A 23,098-nucleotide genomic window follows, 5' to 3' on the forward strand; every position below is an offset into this window, starting at 1 on the left:
ATCTTGTAGTGAAGCCAAGTTGGCTACAGCAAAGTTAACCTACAGATTAAGTGAATTCAGATTAATTCTCTTACATTTTAATTTAAGACTGGCAAAATGGCTTCTCTTACAAGAAGAATTACTGGGTACCTTAGGTTGCAATCTTTTACAGTTCATTGTCCAAAAGCAGAAAATCTGGAATGTGTCAAGTTATTATCATCATTCGAGACGATCCCTTCCAAAAAGAAAGAGTCCCAGTGGAACATTTCAGCGGAGTGTTACTCATTGCTCCGTTTGTTTTGAATTAAAATGCAGAAGTATAGAGATGTTCACCGAGCAGAAAATATTTCAAGTTTAAAGTACTGAAATCATTTCTGCTTCACTCTACTGTACATGTGCAAACATAACAAAACACATTTGGACATCCAAATTTCTCTCGCAATGACTAGATAGCAAAAATCACTATTATGTACATTTAAAATCCTACCGTTGTACTGTCGTTTGTAGTGGTACAAAACAATGACCAGTCTTGTCATTTTGGATGTGAAAGTTTCGATGCGTAACCTGTACCGTTTCAATTCTCCAATTTTGGCACCCTTGTATCTCATGCATTCTACTGAATACACGCTTCATAGGGGGGCGCAGGGACAGAGCCAATATTTTCTTGAAGGCCTTGCTATTAATAAAGGAGCATATTAATATTATCATTGCTGCCAACAGTTGCTTTCAAGGGGAGCTATCTGTTCCAGAGGTGTGCTTTGCTGGTGGGTTACCTTCCTATGGAAACAACTAATCGCTTGGCAGTGGTGGCCAGCGATTGGTTCCATCCCCGAGTGAGAGTAACCAAATATCCTGCCAGTATTATGCAAGGAGGTTTCAAAACAAGAGTGGATGGGGACTAACTTGGTACTGAACATTTAACAAAGTATCAGTGAAGGTGTGTACATATTTGATGCTTGTATGTGTGATTTTTTTAACTTTGTTGAGTCCAATATTGGCATTATTCAGTTGCCAGTTTGCATCTAAACTTCAGGTTCTCAGAGTTATTGTAAACAAAACTCATCCATGTACACTCAGGAGCAGGATTTGAAACCTCACAATTTATATACACAGACCAGACTTTGACAATTTGGCCAAGCGCAGATATAGCATCTGACCTCACAGACCATGCATTTAAAAAAAAAAAAAGAGCCGACAAAGACAACCGCAGCCTTTAAATTCCAGCCTTCGCAGCAGGAACGGTGTTACATTATTTTATTGATGGACTAAAATTAACACACAGTTACGCCAACCGCGCCGAGTCGCCTCCGTCCAATCACATAGCGGACTTTATGCAGACCGGAGGGTCCATTTTCAGAAGCCCAAAGTAGAAGTGAGTTTATGATCTCTGAGACGTTTTATAGACCCAAACGACACAGACACCAGCAGCAGCAGCAGCAGGCCGCCTGTGGATCCCGGCGAAGCGCTAAACAGCTGAGATCAGGGGAGTTTAACACGCTCACATTTTACACAGCCAAAGAGTCCAAACACCAGAAACCAATAACGCAGCGAGGGGTCTAGTAAAGAAAATAAACAGCTCCTTGTTGTTAAATTGTCTAAAGTAAATGCAAGGAAAGAGAACATATATAAAATCCCATATTTGTCTTTAATCTGTAATAGTAATTAATAATTAGTGTAAAAACACGACTCAAAATTTGCTGTACAGGTTGGTATAATGTTTCTGAAAGTTATGTTTGACAACATTTTGAACTAATTTGTTAAAAGTAAACTGGAAATCAAATAAGGAATTCTGGCAAAAAATATTTAATTAGCTAAATGTTAAATAGTTAACTTAAATAAAAATCCTCTTATATTGCTCAAAATTTACATTTCTTAATAGTTCTTTATATGAATGGGGACAAACATCAAAACTGTTTATCACATTGCTGACACTATAATTTTTCATGTCCTATATGAATAAAGCCATAAAGCATTTTCCCCAAAAGGAAGTGTTAACAAACATATTGGTGACACATCCTGTTAACTGTGCTAATATGTTTTACTTATGTTCACAGTCTGGTATACTCGGTTTGATTGGGGACCAAATTGGGACATTTGTTACATTTTCAGCGGATGAGGTTATTTCACATTGCAAATGAACCAAACAATTTGGAAAACCTGTCCCCTCCTCACCTGTGGTGGCGCTGCACCCAGAACCACTGAATGAAACGACACAAAATCCTCTGAGAAAGAGATAAACCCAACTTTCTTCTTTACAAAATGTAAACAAAAATGTTTACAGCTGAATTGTTTCTTTTGCTTTTGTTAAAGACCATGAGCCATTTCTTCCACTAGCGCTAGACTCTCACATTTGTTTTGTATTTACCCAGAATGCCCAGCGCTGAAATACTTCCTGCTTTTGGAGCCGTCTCCAGACTTCACGCCAGACTTCTCTTGAACCAAACCAAGACCTAAGCTTGTAGGTGGTCCAGAGTTCACCTTTTTTTTTTTTTTTGGTCCACGTCAGAGTTTGGTTTCACATTCACACAAATGAACTGAACCTTTTGGCGGCTAGAGTTGGATTAAAGTGAACCAAACAGGGCTGGTGTGAATTAGGGCTGAAACGATTCCTCGAGTGATTCGAGTACCTCGATTATTAAAATCCTCGAGGAAAATTGACCTGCCTCGAAGCTTTGTTAATTTATGTTTTATCATTTAGCGCACCGTGTTTCAGCCGGAACATTATTTGCGTTGAGTGGAGCTCTGACTTCCGCCTCTGAGTTGTTGACGGAAGCTACGTGTTAGCGGCATAACGCCCAATCTTCAAGTTCGGCCCGCGGGGATTTTACTGATTGGTGATAATTCCGGGTTTTCATCGTTTTTGTGGGAACAATAAACATCCTTAAAATGACCGGCGCGATGCCGGGAGTTCGGCAGCATTTCTGCTCCAGAGCTGCTGGTTGGACGGCGGGAAGAAGCTGAGGAGGATTTATACAGGTGAGCGGAGAGACTGAACACGGCGGGCGGCTGAGGGTTGATGCTTGCAGGGTAAGAGCAGCTTTACGGATGAGCCGCACAATAAACTTATATCATCCCGGTCTGAACAAACGGGAGGCGGAACATGGCTGGTAGATGAGTTTCTGAACGGAGGAGCCGTAAATATCCCGTGTTGCTCCCCCGGTCTACAAAAAAAGTAACTGGTAGGGAAGCACAAATGTGGAAAAAAATAGACTGATGTTGATATCCGATAGTAACACTGGTGTTATGGAAGATTTACCAATATTTTATTTCATAATTGTTTTTATCCGATTACTCGATTAATCGTAAGAAAAATCTATAGATTACTCGATTACTAAAATAATCGTTTACAACAGCCCTAGTGTGAATGCACCCTAAATCATCTAATCCAAGCAACTGAATGTTAGATGCTCAGTATACTGCATCATCACTGCAATATCAGAGTGCACAATGTTAGTATTGCAACTAAATATTGGACTGTTGGACAGTTGTAAACCCATCTTTTTGTCAGAGCTATAAAGTCATACACGCCTGGCACAGATTACACTACCTAAGATGCTAAAGGTGTTGGAAACTGGGGGCAATAAGAAAAATGTCATATTACCCTTGTGATAATTACCAATAAATTAGAAAAAGGAGCAATACATTGCAATATGTAATTAAAATGCAGTTAAGCAAGAAGTGGTCACTGAGATGTCGGCTATAATTTCCTTAATTTTGGGAGATTGGCCAATACTTACATGTGAAGCTGATCTTATCTACCTTGACACAGGTCTAAACCACTGTCCTCTTGTGCTCTGCGTGAAAGAGGTTTGACTGATGGACCGACCCACCAGTTCATATCCGTCTGTCAGCAGTTAACAGTCACTTCACTGTTGCCAATTCAGTGATTTTATTGCTATATTTAGCAACATCTGAGACGGAAAAAGATCTGTATCAGTAAAAATCAGAATATGCAGGTCAAGCTTTTTTACAATTGCAAATCTACCAGGAAACTAATCGATGCTCTCCTATTAGTAAGTATTCCCCAGGTGGCAGGGGTTCTGTTAGATTTTCTCAGTTTATTCCAGACATTTTACAGAAATGAGAGAGTTTCTAAATGCTCAGATTGTTCACAACCACTAGCTGCTGTCGACCATTTTTTTGTTGTTGGAGCAAAACATTGTGACACACAGCTTGGACTACCACAACACCCTAAATCAGCTTCTGGATCTGTGTCTGCATGGGTCACAGTCTCATCTCTGTGTTATGGAGAAACAGCCAGACGGAGGAGGACAGACCTTCTGATCGGCTGACAGAGCCTTAAAACAGACAGATGGTTCTGGGAGCGATCTGATGGGGAATAAAAATATAATCAGCTAGCGTTTCAGGCCTGCCACACAGATGGACCAACATGGAGTGCAAGAAAAGAGCCAGACCTTTCACACGCCTCCCCCTCCTCTTCCCCGCGGCCATTAATCAGCACCTGCTAGACAACAAATTAACTCGCCGCTGCATAAAGCGGGACAGTTTTATGCCGCTAAAACGATTAGCATCTTGATTATGGTTTGGCATTATCTATTCATTACTGTGCTTAACATTCTGATATCAAAATAAAAATGCAACAGGGAGTTTACAGCCGAGAATCACCCTTTCAATCCATGTCAACATCCAGAGCGCTGTAGGTCCGCGACGGCTCAGAAATGGCGGGGAAAGTTTGAAATGTTTATATTTCTTACCATATCGACAAGCTGCTGCCAGAGTTCTGACTGAACTCCAGTCTTGGTCCAGTTGACAAAGTTAAAGTGAATTTATTGGTTTTCTTGAACCTTTCCGACCAATGCTCTGTGTTTAGGAGCGCGCGCCCTGAAAACAGATCAAACGCGACTGGTTACCGTGAAATAAAGGCAAATGGAGCCGGAAAATACCTGTGGTTGTACTGGTAGAGCTCTGAGGTGTGTCGCAGTCATTTCCGGTCCATACCCGTTTTGACCGGGAAACTACCGCTTTTTACGAGTAAAAAACGGCGTATCAAAACACTCATATGCCGTGCTCCCGTATTATATCCAGTATTATTTCCCCCCTCTTACGTTAGTCTCAGTTTTCTCAAATCCAAAACGTGGCAGGTATGCTGTGGACATGGATACAAACTTTGACACTTGTTCAGCATCGGTATCAAATATCCTGCACAGCTGTCAATCATGTTAGATATGGCTGCTTGGTTACTGCAATAAAATTAACTTCTGCTGATGTGTTTGAGTTTTGACAGTTTCTGTTTTCCTGTAGTCATTGAACATTTTTTTACTCTTGTGCTTTCGGCTTTCTAATAAGCTCTGTTTAAAAGAGCCTCACGGGCGAGATGAAAGGTGGACTATGCGGCTGCAACTCATTGTCTTAATTAATTACACCTGGTTGTCATGTCACTCATTCACCCTCCCACTAGTTTACCTGTCAGTTTGCTACAATACTCTTCTGTTCTTCACTTCCGGTTTCCGCCGTACTGGTCTCTAGTAGTTTCCTGCACGTTATTCTTTACCGTATAAATGATGCTGCCATTCTCCTGTTCGCTCTAAGGTCCAACTCCACTATCAATTGTGACATTCTTGCTTCTTTGCATCTAGTTAGCAAACGAGCCTTTTCTACTGGGCTCAAACAGAAAGTCAATTCGGACCAAGCCCAAACTCCCCAGTGGCTCTGTCTAATCCTCTTCTGTAATAATGATAGAGAATTTGTCAGATTTATTTATTATTTTCTTCAAAATCAAAAGTGAACTGAAATCAACTTCTTTTTATCATGAATGCTGTAGCATTTTACCAGCAGACTAATAATTGCTTTGGTTTGTATATTAGTCGCTATGCCAACTGAGGCTCATAATGTTCTTTATGGGGACAGCTGTACAGGTTAATAAAATATTTGCATGAACTGCCCCAACTCTATTATGCAGTTATTTCAATACAATGAAATCCGCTTTTCTATTGGCCCTAATCTGTTATTGTCAGCTATTGCAGACAAGATATTTACGAGCTATAACCTCTTGAAACAACCCTATCAGGCTTCCTAATGTTAATGTGATGGACATGGATAAGGAGTTTCCATTTATTTAAATATGCCATAGAATTTGGTTAATTTACATTTCAAAGGTTTTAGAAAAGCATAAAACAACCAATAAAAATAGAAAAGCAATAAAAAAATGTGTAAAGGAGTGAAATCAGAAGTGTGACAACAGCTGGCTGGTAAGACAGAGTGGTTATTTTCTGCATCAATCAGAAAGGGCGCCACGATGCGGCACAGCTTCTGAACACTGAACCATCGTGTACTCTGCTCTTAAAGGTTAGACCGACTCCTTGGCACCTCGCCGTGCCGCCGGCCAGGATGATTCGGAGGTCTGTGGTATTACAGCAGTGACCCTTGAGGCCGTCTCTGGAGGTCACAGGCTTTCAGAGAGGCTGCCAGTACAGGGTGATGTTACACGAGAAGGAAAGGAGCTCCGCTGGGACGCTTTGATTAAGCAGGATAATGGACCTAAATATCAAAACATAACGTCACTGCAAGGCCAGCGAAATGTGCGCCAGACGCTGGGCTCTGAAGTTAAGGGATATTATGAAGGGAAACTGGAAAAGGCAAGTTAGGATTTTCAGCATGTTTTAGTGAATAGCTAATAGAGGAGCATCTGGATAATTGAGAACATCTTTCAAAAGTTAATTTAGCTCATGTGCGACTCCTAAAATCACAGTGCCAAACTGGGCGACCACCTAAAAATACATACATTTCCCACTGTTTAAAAATAAAAATATTGTTACATAACTGTTGGTATTTTTAAGTAATTTCTTTAACAATGTATAAAAAAGGTATATTACTGCACATTATTTAGTGAATCATTTAATTACTTCATATTTATTTAATTTTGTCCCTGTTGACCTTAAATAGACGTCAGAGGTCACATCACTATGATCATGAAAATCATTTTGGATTATACTCTACTACGACCCAAACGAGGGACTCAACCCCCACATTGGGAACCCCTGATTTAAATAAGTATGCAAATAACAAATTAGCATTATACACTTATGAATGCTAACTTGAATGATTATTGCTCATAGGTAATCAAATCCCAAAATTCTACTACTTTTAATTTTTCAATTTTCACTAAAAGCAAAAAAGTGAAAATCAAGTTATGTCCTCAGCATTTACCGTAAAATCTCCAGACTCGACATCGACCACAGGAAAGTTAGTGAACAAAGGTTTCACATAAATAATGCATTTAGAATATTTACTACTAAAGTTATTTTCCATTCACAGCACACATCAGGCTACAGTGTGAAAAAAAGTAAACGTTTAAATCAAATTAAAGCTGAGAAACTGAATTTGGGAACACACTCAAAAATAAACCTCATTTAAAATATATAATTGCTTTCAAAACTGAATTACTAAAATAAATAAAGTCACTTTTCTTATGTTACACGAGACAGAGTGCTTTTTAGAAAAAACTCAATTTCTTCCAAATTAAAAAAAAATCATCTCAGCCACTGTCTTGAGGAGGTCGGGCATTAGCTGCAGCGGCACCTTGTGGTCTTAGAGGAAAACAAACGAAACAATGAACTAAAAACCTTTAAAATCTTTTATTATTTTTATAAGCTTTTTTTTCAATAGCATAAAAAAAAAAAAAAGAAAAAAAAATTCAAAATCAGACTGGGAAACAAAAGCACAACTAATGAGAAGTTTATTTCCAAACAAAAATATGAAAACTTGGACTTAGTGCGGTATTCACAGGCTGCTTTACCCAAAACCCTCCCGCTGCTGAGACGGCGACTCAGGTGACCAACTTCAGACCAGACGGGGAAATTAGACGAAGAGGAATATAAACTTTTATTCTGCTGACCTAAAGCAAGAAGTTACACAATACAGTAACAACCAGGGTAAGGTATAACAATCTAAACACTAACAATCATTGTTTCAACAGTACAAGCGGTATAGGTTACAGAAATTTAAAAAATATGAATGTATATGAACGCTGTTGTTCCACAGCCGGCACCGAAAACAAGCTGAACCCCCCCTTTCTCATAAACGCACTTCTCACAAACCTTAAAAGCAACATTTTAACTCAAGTCGTATCAAAACAGATTCGTATGTACAAAAGGAGGAGCCGTTTTCTGTCTCTGCCTCATCCAACGTCAGCCTCAATGTTTGAAAATGTATCACAGCAACATAAAGAGCTCTGTGTGCAAAGAGCCACTAAACTTTATGAAGTTGGAGGTCCGGTGTGAAATCTGGGTTCAGGGATAGGACAAACATAAACGCCCCTCACTCAGATTCCTGTTATTTGTCTCTCCTCGTCCTTGTTTATGCCTTTCGGGATTTGAATACATCTAAACTTCAAATGTGACAAGCCAAAGATTTTCAGTTTAATTTCCAACAGAAGTAAAAAGTAAAAACAGCAGTTTGCAGAGGTGGTGGATTATTTCTGTGTGTGTGTGTGGCCCTCGACGTCGGAGGCAGAGCGCGTTAACCATGGGTGGTGTCGTCCTCCACAAAGTCTTTGGCCTGCTCCGCTGTGATCACATCGATGTGACTCACCTTAAAACACAAAGACACGGAGACACTTCACAACCGATCAATGCCACTCTGACGAAGCACCGATAATTCAGGCTATGAAACATTAAAACGCTGAAGACTCTGGCAGAGCGGGTTGGTAAAGAACAGATGGAAAACCTTGTTTATAGAGGAAAGTTCTCCATTCCTGCTGAACTTTAGTTGTAAAATGATAAAAGTAGACAAGGTAAGATAGAAGCCTCTGATTGGATGAAAGCAGCTTTATAGCTTTTGTTTCAGCTCAAGTTACAAGAAAATGTGTTTTTATACATATATATATATATATGATATATATATGTTTAGTTTATTTAGCCAACATGAAATTCAAGGGGACCTTGAAATTACAGGTTTAATATGTTTAAAGGGAATCAGAAACCAACCTCTAAGGAATAATTAAATGAAATAATTTGCTTAAAAGAAAATATCTGTCTTCCAGCAGACAGGAGCGCCTCACCTTGTTCCTGAATTTGACTCCGTAGAACTTGTCTGCCGACTCCAGCAGCTCCGGCCTGAAGGTGGTGGTGATGAACTGAGCGTGGCCGGCCAGCTCCACGATCATGTCTGCAAAAAAATATAAAACGAGGCCCGATGGGCGTCTTTCCAGTTGTTTGATTTATAAGTATTACTCTGTCTATGCTGGATGCTGCACATAGAAAGAATTAACATACAAACTCTGAGAGTTCCCACATATTCTCTAGATACCAGAAGCTATTTTTAGGTGCTGAAAGTTAGTGGTTCTGATTAATCCAAATGTTTGTTTTCGTTACACAGCAATCCCATCGGTGTCACCTGTTTATCATCTCTTCCTCTAAGAATTTACATCAGAGAAAACTTTTCTTTTAAGTGAAGTCAAAGCCTCACAAACGAAGACTGCTCAGAGAATGAGACCGAGCTGCTAAATAAACTATACCAAATTAGAACTACACTAAACTATGAATAAAACACTCAACGAAAACAACAAACATCCCCTGCATTCAATCTTTTTTTTTTTTTTTTTTTAAATATTCATAATTTACAACACTGATAGCATTAGGCTCAGGCTAAGAAAATGTAAATTTTCTTAGCGTGAACAGTCATAAAATTAGAAACTAGAAACAAGTTATAATGTTATAACTTTATTCTCATATTATTTCAACTGTTTCATACATCTTTATTCTCAAAATACTATAATTCTTTCCCCTAAGTATGATCTGAATACTCAGTGGTAATAATCTACTGGGACCAAAAGGGGAAAAAAGAAAAGTAAAAATCTCAGTAATGCTGTCAGTTTTGTAAGAGCACAAATCACCAACTACCTATATAAAACTACATTTTATACATATATACATATTTCCAGATAATAAATACAACATTTCCCCATCCCTAATGTTCATCACAGCAGATGGGAGGAGGCGGCTGCTCGTTTACCTGACACAGCCTTTCTGTGCTGGGCGTCGAGGGCCTGGTCGATCTCATCGAACAGGTAGAAAGGAGCCGGGTCGCACTTCTGGATGGCAAAAATCAGAGCCAGAGCCACCAGAGACTTCTGACCTCCGGACAGCTGCTGCATCTCCCTCATCTCCCCCTGCTTCCCCGTGAACGACACCTGCAAGGCAGACACACAAACACACCGATCTCACCTGATGCTTCCCGTCTTAATGCACATTAATCTGTTTCTGTGGGCCCAGACAAAGAACCGGAGCGAATGTGACGGCTTTCATACGGGTCGGGATAAATTTAGCGTGAAGAGAACCGAGCATTACTCACTGCATGACTAACTTCACCTTGGTTCTGCTCTGAGGGGACGGAGCCGTGATGAGGGATGGGTTTTTATTTCCCCAGCAGAACAAAAGAACCACACAGATGCACTCAGAAAACTTTTATACATTTATACAAAACCTTGATGGACGGATACATGTCACAGGATTTCCGCAGGTTTCACTACCTTAAATTTAAGACTTCTAAAATTGAATTAAGAGTTCATTATGAATGAAATTTAAGATCTGCATCGTGTCAGAAATGAACTAAAGAAACAACCTTAAACCCACACGTTTTTTTTTACAGAATAAATGTAGCGTCGTATGGCGATAAATTTGGCTTAAATCATGAGACGAAAAAAAAAAATTTTCAGCTAGTTAGCTTTTGTTTTTTCTTGCTAGCTAGCTAGTTTTTCTCCTCCCTCTGTTTCCACTGTAGGAACCAGAAGCATTGGTTACTGCTAACATGGCTGCTAATACACAGCAGCTCTACTACTGTGTATTGGCGGAGGAAAAGATAGTTTCTTTTCCTCCGCTAAGTAATATGCTTAAATTCAGCGGGTCGTCTCATCTGATGCTAGCTAGCAAGGTATATTAGCAGCTAGTTAGCACTAATCTCAACCACCTTGAGTCACTGAACGCAGTGAAAAAACGATTGCCACAGGGGGAAAAACAAGATTTAAATTGTCCTCCCACCATAAAATTTAAGACCTGTGATTAACATATGTAAGACAAACTTACCTTTTTGTGAATTAATTTAAGATTTTTAAGGCCTCAGTTTTATATACATGAATTCAAGACTTTTTAAGACTTAATGAGGATACACGGACTCCCTGTGTTGACATTTCCAGACGCTTTCTGTTCACAATCAGGAGGTTTTGGCTCAGATTACTATTACCCGATACGTTGGGATGAAATGACGCTGCCTTACTCTGATGCCGACTCCTGTGAACTGGTCCACCGAGGGAACGCTGCTCTGGGATCCGGATCCCCTCTCGCTGTCTGCTCCCCCCTCTCCCTCGTCCTGGGACTGGCTGCCTTCGGCGTCGCCCTTCTTCATCACCAGCGTGGCTTTGCCTCCCGGGACGAGTTTCTGGAAAACCTCGCTGAAGTTTTTCGACACCTGAAAGGAAAGCGTTGGGGTTGTTATCGTGCTTTCTCGTGGCGCCATGTGGTTTTCATCCGCGACTTTGCGATCTGCTCGCACCTGCTTAAAGGTGAGCTGGATAGCCTCGTATTTGCGCAGCTCCAAGACGTTCATGAGCTCCATGATGGATTTGTAGCCACGGTCCAGCTCGTCCTGACGCTTGATTAGCTTCTCCTTCTGCTCGGAGAAGTTGACGAACTGATCCAGGGCCTTCTTGTTGACGTGGCTGTACTTCTTCAGCTCCGTGTTGCACTGCTCCAGCTTCCTGAACAGCTGTTGGAGCAGAATCAAAATAAAACGTTACATCATGTTTTCGTTAGCAGCTGCTGGCGGAGTGCTACGGTCCAGCGTTGCAGGAGGTCGGGGACGATGATTGATTTATTTAGGCTCTGCCTCATTTCACTTATCAATTTACATGGTGAAGAGGTGGGGAAACAAACAAGTTAAGCAAGTATGGTAATTATCTTTATGGTAATAATTTAGCTTCTGCAGGTTTCACCCGATCAAATTTAAGACATTTTAAGACCATCATGAATGAAATTTAAGACTTGTAATGCAACAAAAGAATGGGAAACTATTCCTTTCCTTTTAATTTTTTACCCTACTTGTCATTATAGCTGCATCTGTGGCTCTTCACTGTCTTTTGGTTTCACGCTCCTTCTCAGTTGTATTTCACTTTATTGTAACAAATTTGCTGAAATAAAATTCTTAAACAGGGAAGACTGGGGTTTAAAATCCACTAAACCTGCGACTTCGAATGCTGCTCCTAGACTGGTGCTAGCAGCAGTAGCGCCAGACATCTTCAGACAAGCTCACCAGGAGGTCACGGCGGACATGTCTGTTTGTGGCTCTTAGCAGCAGTTTTGTGCTTCTCACACTGCGTATATGTTTTTACAGTTTGAACCCAAGTTGTTGTTGTTTTTTTACACAGAAAGCAGCCAGCACCTTATGGGTTAGCAACAGACATTAGCTTGTGGCGAAGATGAATGTTGTCCAGCCAATCAGCGATAAATTTGCACTTAGTAGATGCAAAAAAGCTAGGTAGCTGGCAAGAGCGTATTAGTAACTAGTTAGCAGTAGCATCAACACTTACACTTTTTCCCTGACAGAAAAGTAAGTTGTTTAATGCAAGATTAAATAGTCCTGCCACGACAAAATTTAAGATATGTTGTATTTATTTTAGGCCATATCCCATTTTTCATACAAATTTAAAATATTTTAATGCTTGATTAATTTAAGACTTTTTAAGGATGCGCACATGTCCTGATGTAATTTCATTTACATCAAGAATACAGTAAAACACAAATTCAGCTCCATTAGATGGATATGCTTTCAGTTTCATTTTTCCACACGGGTATTCCAGGCTCTCCAGCAACACATTTATCCTTTAAAACCACTAATGGCCAAAGCAACACGAGCAGCTTCACCTCCACTTGAACAATCAGCAGAACCGTCCTGCCTGCACCCTGCCTGCGGCTGCCAGAGGAGCAACATTATCTAGATGAAGTGTTTATGAGAAAGTGTGAAGCTATTCTCGGCTTTGTTAAAGAGGAAGGGGGGCTAAAGACACACTCACACAAACTCAGACACTTATGAAAGATGCAGCCAAGTCCACTCATCCCACAGCCTTTGCTCCCAAAGCTGACTGGCTGAGAGCAAAAATTAGACGGAGCACTTGAGTCTGAGTCACTGCTGCGTGGGCGGCTGGTAGGTGATGGCCCTCAACTTTATTCCTAAAGAAACACGGCTCTAGCCGCTGATTCCCTCGTCTGATTTGCGCTAAGTGTTTAAAAGTGTTTTAGCCCACCCGCTTGATTACCGATAAATATGACTGTAAGAATTGGGCTGGCAACTGCATCAAGGTTTAAAAGGTTTTGGTTTCAAATAAGCTAAAACGATCCTTCATCCTGCTACTACGGTTTAAAGCGCTAACATTACAAGTTAGTTCTGGTTAAATGTAAATGTATACGTTATGTCGGTCTAATATTTTAAATCCCAGTAATGCCATTAAACCTTCATCTTTCTTGTAACCTTTAACAATGGTCAGGTTTTCAGGCTTTCTGTGGGTTTTTCAAAGTTTTTCTGTCCCACTCGTTTTCTGCCCAGTGCCGACTCTCAGCCAATCAGCTCTGCTGTGACTCACCCGGATAAAAACATCCTCCCAAATTCAAGTGATGCACCAGGGTTGTGTCACAGGTAGCAGCTCAAAACAACAGTTTTAAGTTGTTTCCTTTTGCTTCAGCAGCATTTCGCAAAAACAAATTGTTCCAATTTATTGAGATGAATCTGTTTTACATATTAAAGAGAAACATGTTGAAAGATAAATTGTATTTTAACACCAATATAGTGATTTTTAAAGAGCTCTTAAATAAAAATATGGTTGTTTTTTTTTTACTCAATTTTAATAAGAAAAGTTTCTGCTTCATTTTTTAAGCCTGGAAAGCTTTTTTATTTTACTGGGGGGGGGGGATTTCTTCAGACAGAAATTCTGATTCAAACTTAAAATAATTTTTCTTTAGAGACAAAAAGTTGCACTTTAAAAAGAAATTCAAGATAACTAATTTGACAAAACACCAAAGGAAAGAAAAACAAAAAATCTGAGACAATAATTTGACTCTAAATAGCAGATCATGATGCTTTTTCTCATTTGAATCTGGAGATAAACAACAGTTTAGACAAACCCAGATTTAAAATTTAACTTCTTCTAACTTAGCAGCATTAGGCGATCTCTATTGTCCTGAATGGAAATGAATTTATTGCCACTTTAATTTTTAAATGTTGCGATTCTAAGAAACTAAAATAACGACTTAGTTTTTAAATATAGACACCAGAAAAGCTCCATCAAGAGCGAATAAAGTTAGTGGAAAAGAAAGGAATGAACACAGTGAGCATGCTGGTAAGTGTTTGTGTGTGTGTGTGTGTGTGTGTGTGTGTGGGTGTGTGCACCTGTTTGAGTGTGAGGGTCTGGTACTTCTCGAAGGCTTCCTGAGGCAGGGAGCCCAGTTCTCTGATCTTCTTCATGCACTCCTCCTTCTTCTTGAGCAGCATGCCCTGCCTGTTGGTCATCTTCTCTAGCTCCTTGGTGTCGTGGTTGATGGCGTCGTTCTGCTCCTTCTCGATGTTCTTCCACCGCTCCATGCTCTTTATGTGGTCCTTGATCTCTGCTTCCGTCTTGTCGATGAGACCGTCCAGGTCTGGGAACGGGGAAACGAGGCGTCGCTTTAGTCTGACAGTTAACTCTCCAGATAAATACTGGGAGAAGTATTTATAACTCTTGAACGTTTCCGGTTTATTTTGTTGCAACTTAACTGGACCATTGATTTGACCGCTTTATCTAAACTGTTTTTGGCTCCATCCATCTATCAGCTCTGACCAGCTTTTCTGTTCCAAATGAAAAACAATCTCTCTGGAAGATGCTTGACACACACAACGCCATGCATGTAGGCCAAAAGTTCAACTTTGATCTCACCTGAAGAGGGCGCCAACCTCCACATGTCCCCTACATCGACTTCATTTGGACCAGCTGAACTGATGTCACCCACAGAGGGACTGTCTATTAACTAGTTAACTTCCAGTGGCTGCAGTGGGTGTTGTCAAAAACCTCATAATCCAATTCAATTTCGATTGAGTTTAAGAAGTAGAACACAAATAATAATTGTATATATTACTTATTTTTTCCCTGCCTACATAAACAGACAGGTATACATTACTTTAACAGTGCAAACATTATCACTTCTGAGCAGTAAAATATCTGAAAATACAACTTTGGCAAAATTACACTTTTGCCAGTGGCCCTCAAGAGCTGCAGTGGGCCGGATTTGGCCCGCGGGCCTGAGGTTTGACACGCGGTCTGTCACAAAACAGTCGTACAAAATTCATTCAAAGCTGAAGTGAATTTCAAGGGGTGTGAAGACTTCTGTAAAGCTCTGTGGATAACCAAATAATCCAGCAGAAATTAGATCATTTGAGTCACATTTTTCTTAGCTTTTTTGTATAAATATATATAAATAATAATAATTTAAAAAAAATTCCCATAGAACAAAAAAGTCATGGGAATAGAAATTATTTTCACAAGCGTCTACGAAATTTTATGAACATTCAAGTTAAAATCAGTATGCCTAACAGCAGCCAATCAGAGTGAAAAAATATTCTTGTTCTGTACCATTTTCTAGTTGTTAAATATTGCACAAAATGACCAGATAAAAGATATTCAACATGCCAGTTTAAACTTTTATCTATTTGCAAAACGACTGAGCTCTGCAACATTAAAACATGGATAGAACTGTAACTACATTAATCATAACTCTTCTTCTCTTTGGTGTTTCTGTCAGTTTCTGGTGGTGCAGCTCTGTGTTGCCTTCAGGAGAATGGGACATCAGAGTATCATCCATAAAATTTCACCCACATGGCATTGATTGTGCAAACCAGAGCTTTCAGTAGAAAAACAAAAGTTCCAGGTCCTTTTAATACCATACAAATATGAGACAGAAACATGGATTCTATCTTTATATAGACCTGACTATTGATTATAGATTAATAGTTTTACTGGACAGAAATTACAAAGAACAAATCTGGTTCTTAATCAAATCCTAATGAGTCAAATTGAAAGTGTCATGGCGTCACCAGCCTCAATGACAGCCCCAACCCTATGTCTTGCCATACCAGTTTATTCCTCTGTATTTACTTTAGTTTCTTAGTTTATTCTTTCATTTTGTTCTTCATTCATTTCCATTTAGTTTCCTCTGATTAGTTTTATCCTCTCTTGGTTTATTTCTATGTCCACTTTAGTTTCTTTCCTGTTGCTAGATTTATTTTATCGCTTATTGACACTCACCATCAGTTATCTTCACTCATCACCTGCTGCACCGCCTAATCGTCATGTGTTTCACATCATGTGTTGATTTTTCACTGTTCAGTGTCGGATTCTCTGTTTTTATGCCATAATTCACATCTAGTGCGTCTCTCCGTCTTATGTCCCGCTTCTCCTGTTTCAGAGTTTTGCACAATGTGAACGTCTTTTTTTTTAAGCCCCTAAGGTGCAGGGCGGTTGGGAAGCGTATCGATGGGGAAAAGGCAGACTGACATAAACCTTTTAAAACAACGGAAACAATTTCTGCATTCTGATTATTGACATTTTAAAGTGCTGTGGTACCGTTGTTCTATCACACCCGTTTCATACCGGACCACTTAGAGCACCTGTGTTAACGCTATAAAATGAACGCTCTCTGTCATGGTATCACTCATGGAAGGATTTCTTTACTTAAATGGGTTCATTTTTCAGAGGGATACACAGTGAGGGTATCGTGATTTTAGTAATTAAATGTTTATAAGGGCGATTTTCAGTTGTCCTTCCATGGAAGCGGGCAACTTTCAAACGGAAATAAAACACTTTTTAATATAAGTTGCTGCTTTGACATGATCACAGAACTGCCAAAACACCTGTACAAAAATCCTCAATAAAACATAAAATGTTAGAAAATCAGACGCCAGACAAAGTGAATCTCAGCAACGTCATCAGCCGGTGTAACGCTGACCTGATGCGGTGAAGCTACTACTAGCAGGAGAGGAGCTGCGCCAAGAAGCTAACAAATACTGAAGAGAAGAAGAGCTGCCATCGATACAGTTGCAACCAAGCATGATTTAATGTTACGAAATACAGTTTTAGCAAATTGCTCAAAGTCTAAACTGGTATTGTTGTGATTGTAAGGTGTAAAGTTTACCTTCGACCAAACGCCCCCCAAAGGAATCCCAGCGCCCCCCTTTTGTAAAAATTTCCGCCAACTTTCTGTCTTGTCCTCTTTCCTTTGCCCAGCACCACTTGTTTTTAATTCCTTTCTCAACTAAACGTGTTTCTTTACTGGGGGAGACAAACTCCATCTTCTTTCATATCGCATTTGATTTAACCGCCGAACCTAACGCATGCGCTTCTTTTCTACAAACCGTTTTACAGTCATTGGCCAAGAACACGGGAGCTAGAACTCTGATTGGCAGACGTCTTTGTCTATAATCTACAGTTTGGTTGAGGCGGGCCGTTTGGTCAAAAGCCGGAAATCCGGTCCCCGGCCGGAGCTCTTTAAGCCCTGGCTGGATACTAACCACAAAAATAACTATAGCAAAGCTCCACAAAACACAGTGAGAGCCTACAAACTTTCATTTCAGACCTACCATCTGATCGAGCCAAAGTCTCTTTAACTCGTTTGTTGATGCCGTCGAGCTCAGACGTGGTCGCCGTGAGAACCGTGCCGCCCTCCGTCTCACGCAGCTCATTCAGCTCCTATATCATTATTACAATTTTAAAAAGTGTTACTAGATTCCTCTGCTTTGGATTCCTAAGTTCCTAAGAATAATTAAAGAAATTCAATGAACAGATTTCCTTTTTTTTTCTTCAAAGCACGATCACCTGTTCGACTTGATCAAGACGTTTCCTCAGGTTCTCGTTGAGATACGTTTCCACTCGGGTCATGATTCCCTCCAGCTTGATCCTCTCGTTTAACAGCTGCCTGTTGTCCTGTGAGGAAACAAAAGATCATCCATTAGTCATTAATTGGCCAATTCAAAACGAATAATGTCGACTATTCTCCTGCATCTCAAAAACAAACACCACAGAATCACTAAATCAAGTCCTGGTAGGAGCTACGATTAAAATAATTTCTCTATTCAAAACTGTGAGTTATATGACAGCGTGATGTCGTTTGTCCAACACGGCTATTCATCATTAAAAGAAGGGGTTGCACAGAGAAGGTGGGGTTGCTATGCGATGATGAGAGGAGCTCAGCAAGATGGAAACAGACCACAGCTGCAGTCGTCTCGAGGACAATGGTGGAAAACGATACAATGGAGGCAGCAGATGTTTATTGTGCTCCTCATTTTCCCTTCAACAATTACATCTGAAACACGCCTTTTGATTCCAGAGTCGGAAGCGTTCTCACAAAGGCAAAAATAACAACTACAAATTGGCCCGATAAAAACTGGGATTCAATTATCGTGTCATGTTTAAGATCTTAAAGTCATCTTTTTAAAATCGCTGCGATCAAAATAGAGTCTGTGGGTGAAACGTCGGCTAACGACGTTTGTTAGCTTTCTCAGACTCAAATGTCTTTATTCTAGCTAAAATAAAGACAGCTAATTTTTTTTTAAAATCAAAGCAAATGAGAAAAGTGTTGCAGCTCAAAGTATTTTTTTTCAAAATTTCACACAATTGGGGAAAAAATTTATTTATTTATTTTTAAATCACATTTTGTACTTTTCAAGATTTTAAAATGTTACCTAATTTTCACAGTAATCCCCCAAGCCAACATTAAATGTAGTTTTAAACAACTCCAGCCAATCACTTCACAAGGATTTTTCCATGTCATTTTCAGCTGGCGGATAATTCAGAGGATGATAAGGAGCTTTTTGCTGTTTCTCCTGACCTGCTGTAGCTGACGGATCTCGTCGTTGAGGTCGTCGACGCGCCTCTGGTCCTCCAGGCTGAGCTGGGAGAGGAGGTCAGTGCCGAGCTCGGCCTTCAGCGACTCCCTGGTTGACTCCATGGCGTGGAGGCTGGCCTCCAGGCTCTGCAGACTACGTTGCTGAAGAGAAAGAACAACAACAGATGAAACTCCTGAAAGATGGGGATAAAAACTATTTTGTCACTTGTGCTAAATTCACCCAAGCGACAAAAACTGAATGCATGTGTACGAACCTTAAAAACCCAAATGCAACGCCTAAAAAAATTATTTGAAAAGAGTTTATGCCTTCGTCTTCTTGTGACAACGACTGTGTGTGATTGACAACTTAATTTTCTTGTACGGCGATAAGATCTTAAGCTTGTTTTGTCGCAACCACAGTAGAACAATCCTATCGTGAGAAAAAAAGAGCTGAAGCTAATTTCTAAAGCAATGAGATTTATTTATTTGAAAATATAAAAATGTTTTTTAAAAAAAGCGACTTTTAGACTCATTCAGAACAGTCTAAAAGAATGGGTTTGTCTATGCATCTATAGCTTTTCCAAACACAGAAAACGCTAAAAAACGTCTCCAGTCCTGTTAAGACTGTGTAGAAACCTGGAGAAATCAACTCAACGGTCTGGTCAGCGGTAAACACCAGTGGGAGAAGATGTCTGACCTTGGGCATGAAGGTCTTCTCAGACTGCTGCCTCTTCTCCTTCAACATCTTCATCTCTGACAGGATGCTGTCCCTGGAGGCCTTGAACTTCCTCTGCTGCGTCTCGATCTGCTGCATCTGGTTCATCAGCTGGTCGATCTCGTTGTTGATACGTGGAGCGGCCATTAAGGAGTCACACAACCACGAACTGTTGCCTCATCATCAACAACTACATGGTTATCACTGTGTTAAAGGACATATTTTTGTTTCTGTGCACTTTAAGAGTGTATAAAACACTTCAAATAATAATCAGTGCAACATATATTAAAAACAATATAAAACTGATATTTAGTGAGAAAACAAAAACATGCTAAACGGCCATCCTTCACACATTGGGTACGTTTCTATGTTTACATTTCTGCTTGGGCTGCACTGTATCAAATGAACTAAAACCTTGGAAAGTCTGTTCCCTCCCTGGCCTGTGGTGGCGCTACACCTAGAAGCACTGAAGGAAACCACACAAAAACCTATGAAGAAGACATGAGGGCAACGTCCTTCTTTGTAAAATATAAACAAAATGTAGTAGAGTCAGATTTTAGTTTAGATTTAGAAATAGCTAGCGAGAACCATTTCTCTCGCTAGCGCTAGGTGTACACGTTTGTTTTGGTTGTATTTATTACCCAGAGTGCACTGTGCTACAGAGTCCACTTCCTGCTTCTGGAGCCATCTAAAATCCGCTTGACATTCACAAGACCTTGATAAAAGCCGAACAAACGGCTGGAGTAAATAGAAATTGAAATCTAAGGGAAAATTGCTTATTTCTTAACAAGCTACTCCATCCAAAGTGTTTGATATTAGAAAATGCAAATATAACCATGAGTAATGTAAAAATTGCAAAATAATGTTAAAAAAAATCATGCTAACTCTGTTTTAATGGAAAGGGTGTTCCTGATCTGTTCAGCACCTCCAGTTTTTCTTGACTTTGCGATGGCAAAAATTCAAATAAAATCAACAAATCCATGCATTTTTTCTGTTGAGGCATAATTGTCAATATATTTTACATTTTCCGCAAAAATGGTCAAAAGTGACTTCCAACTGTCACCCGCAGGTGGCGGTATTTCTTCCTTCAACTACACCGCTTCTTCATCGTTACATGACGTCAGGTTACAGCCAAGTGATCAACCAGGAGTCACATCTACCGTCGTACATGAGGGCAAATATCCCAAAATTTCTTGCAAATATTTCTAAAGAAGCACCACAAAATCTGAGACTGATTGCAGAAAAACAAAAAAAGGGGAAAAAAAGAGAAAATTGCAAAAACAATTATGAGAGCCTGGAGATTGCTCAACAGGGAACACAGAGTTTATTACAGGGCAGCTTGGAGGCGTTTTGGTGCAACCCATTGGCAACATGACCGGGCTCGGGGAGAAAGATGTTATCAGCTCTGATATCAAGGCAGAAAACTAGACAGAGCAGCTCCTCATCCTCATTATCCTAAATTAACAGGCGGGTTTATTGATCTTCTGGACCTCTGGAGTTTAAAAACACTCAGGCCAATTAATCTGTCGATTAAAACTAAAATGAAAAGAAAGAAAGATGAAGTAACTAGCACAAGACTGGAAACATTTATGGTTTAGCTCATATGAGAGAATATAAATGCCAATCAGGTTCCATTATCACGAGGTCAACGTGACATGTAAAAGCACCGCGGAGCGTCAGGCTCTAATGGGACGTTAGAGAGATAAATGAAAACAGGAAAGGGAGCGAAGTGCATCTGCTCGTACTCCTCTACAGGGCAGCCAAGGAGAGCGGCTTTTAAGTGACTCATCGCAGGGATGAAAGACGAGATCCTGCTTCTCTTGCCTGCTCACACACAAGTACACACACATCTGAAAAGCTACAGTAGATTTTCCCCTCTGTTTGCCTTCGCACGTCGGTGTGAGGCTTTAAACGCTGCACGCATTTTCAAATCTCAGCAGCGGAGAGAGTGACCATTACACCGCACACGCATGTTTCAAATCCCACCTGATCCTCTTGTTATGCCTTTCATGTGCTGTCGTGAAGTGAGTCACGGCTTTGGCAGACATGACCCAATATACACTGATCCTTCATGACCTGCTGAAGTTCTCCTCCTTCTGGCTTCTCGGGCAGCTACACCCCCACAATGGATTTAACCCACGTCCAAAACGGAGGCTCGGCTGTGTGGGATAGCCCCGAGTTCCCGGATTCCTACGACTGTTTTGGATTTCCACGTTAAAACCGGGGCTGAAACGATTAATCGGATGACTCGTGACTAAACAACTGTTGAAACAATAGCCAACTACTTTAGTAATCGATCAATCTTTAACTTGAGCACACGGACTCAGAAAAACAGCCATTTGCTAAAAGAACAACAAACTCAGAGCAGTAATTAAACCAAAACTGTGCAAAATATATACCACCTTTGTCTTCGAAGGCGGGGCTAGGTCCACCCAGGTGTTTTGCACAGCTGAATGGTTGCTATGGGAGATTAAAGGATCTCTCTAAAACATGCATGAAATAATCAAGGCAACACTGCAGGCATGTTTTTGTTGAGGGAATAACATTATATGAAAAACTCAAAAAAGTTGATCTTACATAATACCAACAAAAGTTGATCTTACATAATACCAACTTTAACGTTTTTGGAAAAAAAGAAAAAGTCTTTTCGGAGTTGTACATGTGTCCTACCCAGAACTTCTCAAGTGGCATTTTTTATTTTGGTTCAAATGTGGTAAAAATGTCCACATATTTTCATCCAATTAATCGTCAGATTAACAGACAGGATAATCAGTTCCCAAAATAATCGATAGTTAGATCCACCCTCTCAACACTTCAGCTCAGATTCACATAACTGGATGTTGCAGCAGGTCAATAATCAGGTTCGAGAACCGCTGAGCTTGACCCATGTGAAGGTTTAGCTCAAAAAACAAGCTTGTGTCAGAAAACCAATTTCAATTCAACAAACACCTCTACACTTGAGGCCGTGCGTATAATTTTGACCCCATATGGATTAGAGAAAAATCAAAAAATAAATTCAGACTTGTTAATATGTTACTAAAAGAAAGACTCAAACAAATCGTTAAAAGCCCAAAGCTAATGACATTCCTGGCCACAACAGGCTCTTCAAACTGACACTGTAAAGACGTCCTGTGTGTTTTCTTAGCAAAGTAGATTGAAACAAAAGAATAGAAGAAGTTTCCAGTTTTCGAAACAAAAGTGCAGCAGTGGAATGTGCATCTTTCCAGCAGCTGTTCTTTTGTCACTTCAGTGGAAAGTAGTTAGCGGTATTACACTTTGGGAAAGACGAGGCAATCTGAGCTTATGATGCGTTTTTAGTAGAGATGTGCCGATCAGGTTTTTTCCTGCCGATTCCGATCACCCATGAGGGCGGATCACTGATACTGATCACATAATTATTATTTTTTGATGATAAGCACTACCGGTTACATTATGTGGAAAAAGGAACCATGAATTCACCTTAATTTAGACAAAAACTTGCTTTTAATAACTTCTTCCAAGAAGAAAACTAAACAAAACAGGCATTCTGCAAATTGTACTGCTATCA

At 40.0% G+C, this 23,098-nt stretch overlaps 1 protein-coding gene across 1 annotated transcript in view; it reads right to left on the bottom strand.

Moving 5' to 3' along the window:
- Positions 1-7,559: 7,559 nt before the first annotated feature.
- The window catches only part of smc3 (structural maintenance of chromosomes 3), a 31,624-nt gene continuing 16,085 nt past the window's right edge, over positions 7,560-23,098 (bottom strand). The window contains exons 20-29 of the mRNA XM_008411006.3: positions 19,534-19,685; positions 18,840-18,998; positions 17,828-17,935; positions 17,593-17,701; positions 14,374-14,621; positions 11,488-11,700; positions 11,212-11,403; positions 9,952-10,129; positions 8,999-9,105; positions 7,560-8,529 (exon numbers count right to left, since the gene is read on the bottom strand). Coding sequence (XP_008409228.1) covers positions 8,458-8,529; positions 8,999-9,105; positions 9,952-10,129; positions 11,212-11,403; positions 11,488-11,700; positions 14,374-14,621; positions 17,593-17,701; positions 17,828-17,935; positions 18,840-18,998; positions 19,534-19,685 — 1,538 coding nt within the window. The 3' untranslated portion in view covers positions 7,560-8,457. The remainder of the gene's footprint in view (positions 8,530-8,998; positions 9,106-9,951; positions 10,130-11,211; positions 11,404-11,487; positions 11,701-14,373; positions 14,622-17,592; positions 17,702-17,827; positions 17,936-18,839; positions 18,999-19,533; positions 19,686-23,098) is intronic.

Source organism: Poecilia reticulata, chromosome 1 (genome assembly GCF_904066995.2).
Source record: "Poecilia reticulata chromosome 1, P_reticulata-male-v2, whole genome shotgun sequence".
NCBI classification, from domain to species: domain Eukaryota; kingdom Metazoa; phylum Chordata; class Actinopteri; order Cyprinodontiformes; family Poeciliidae; genus Poecilia; species Poecilia reticulata.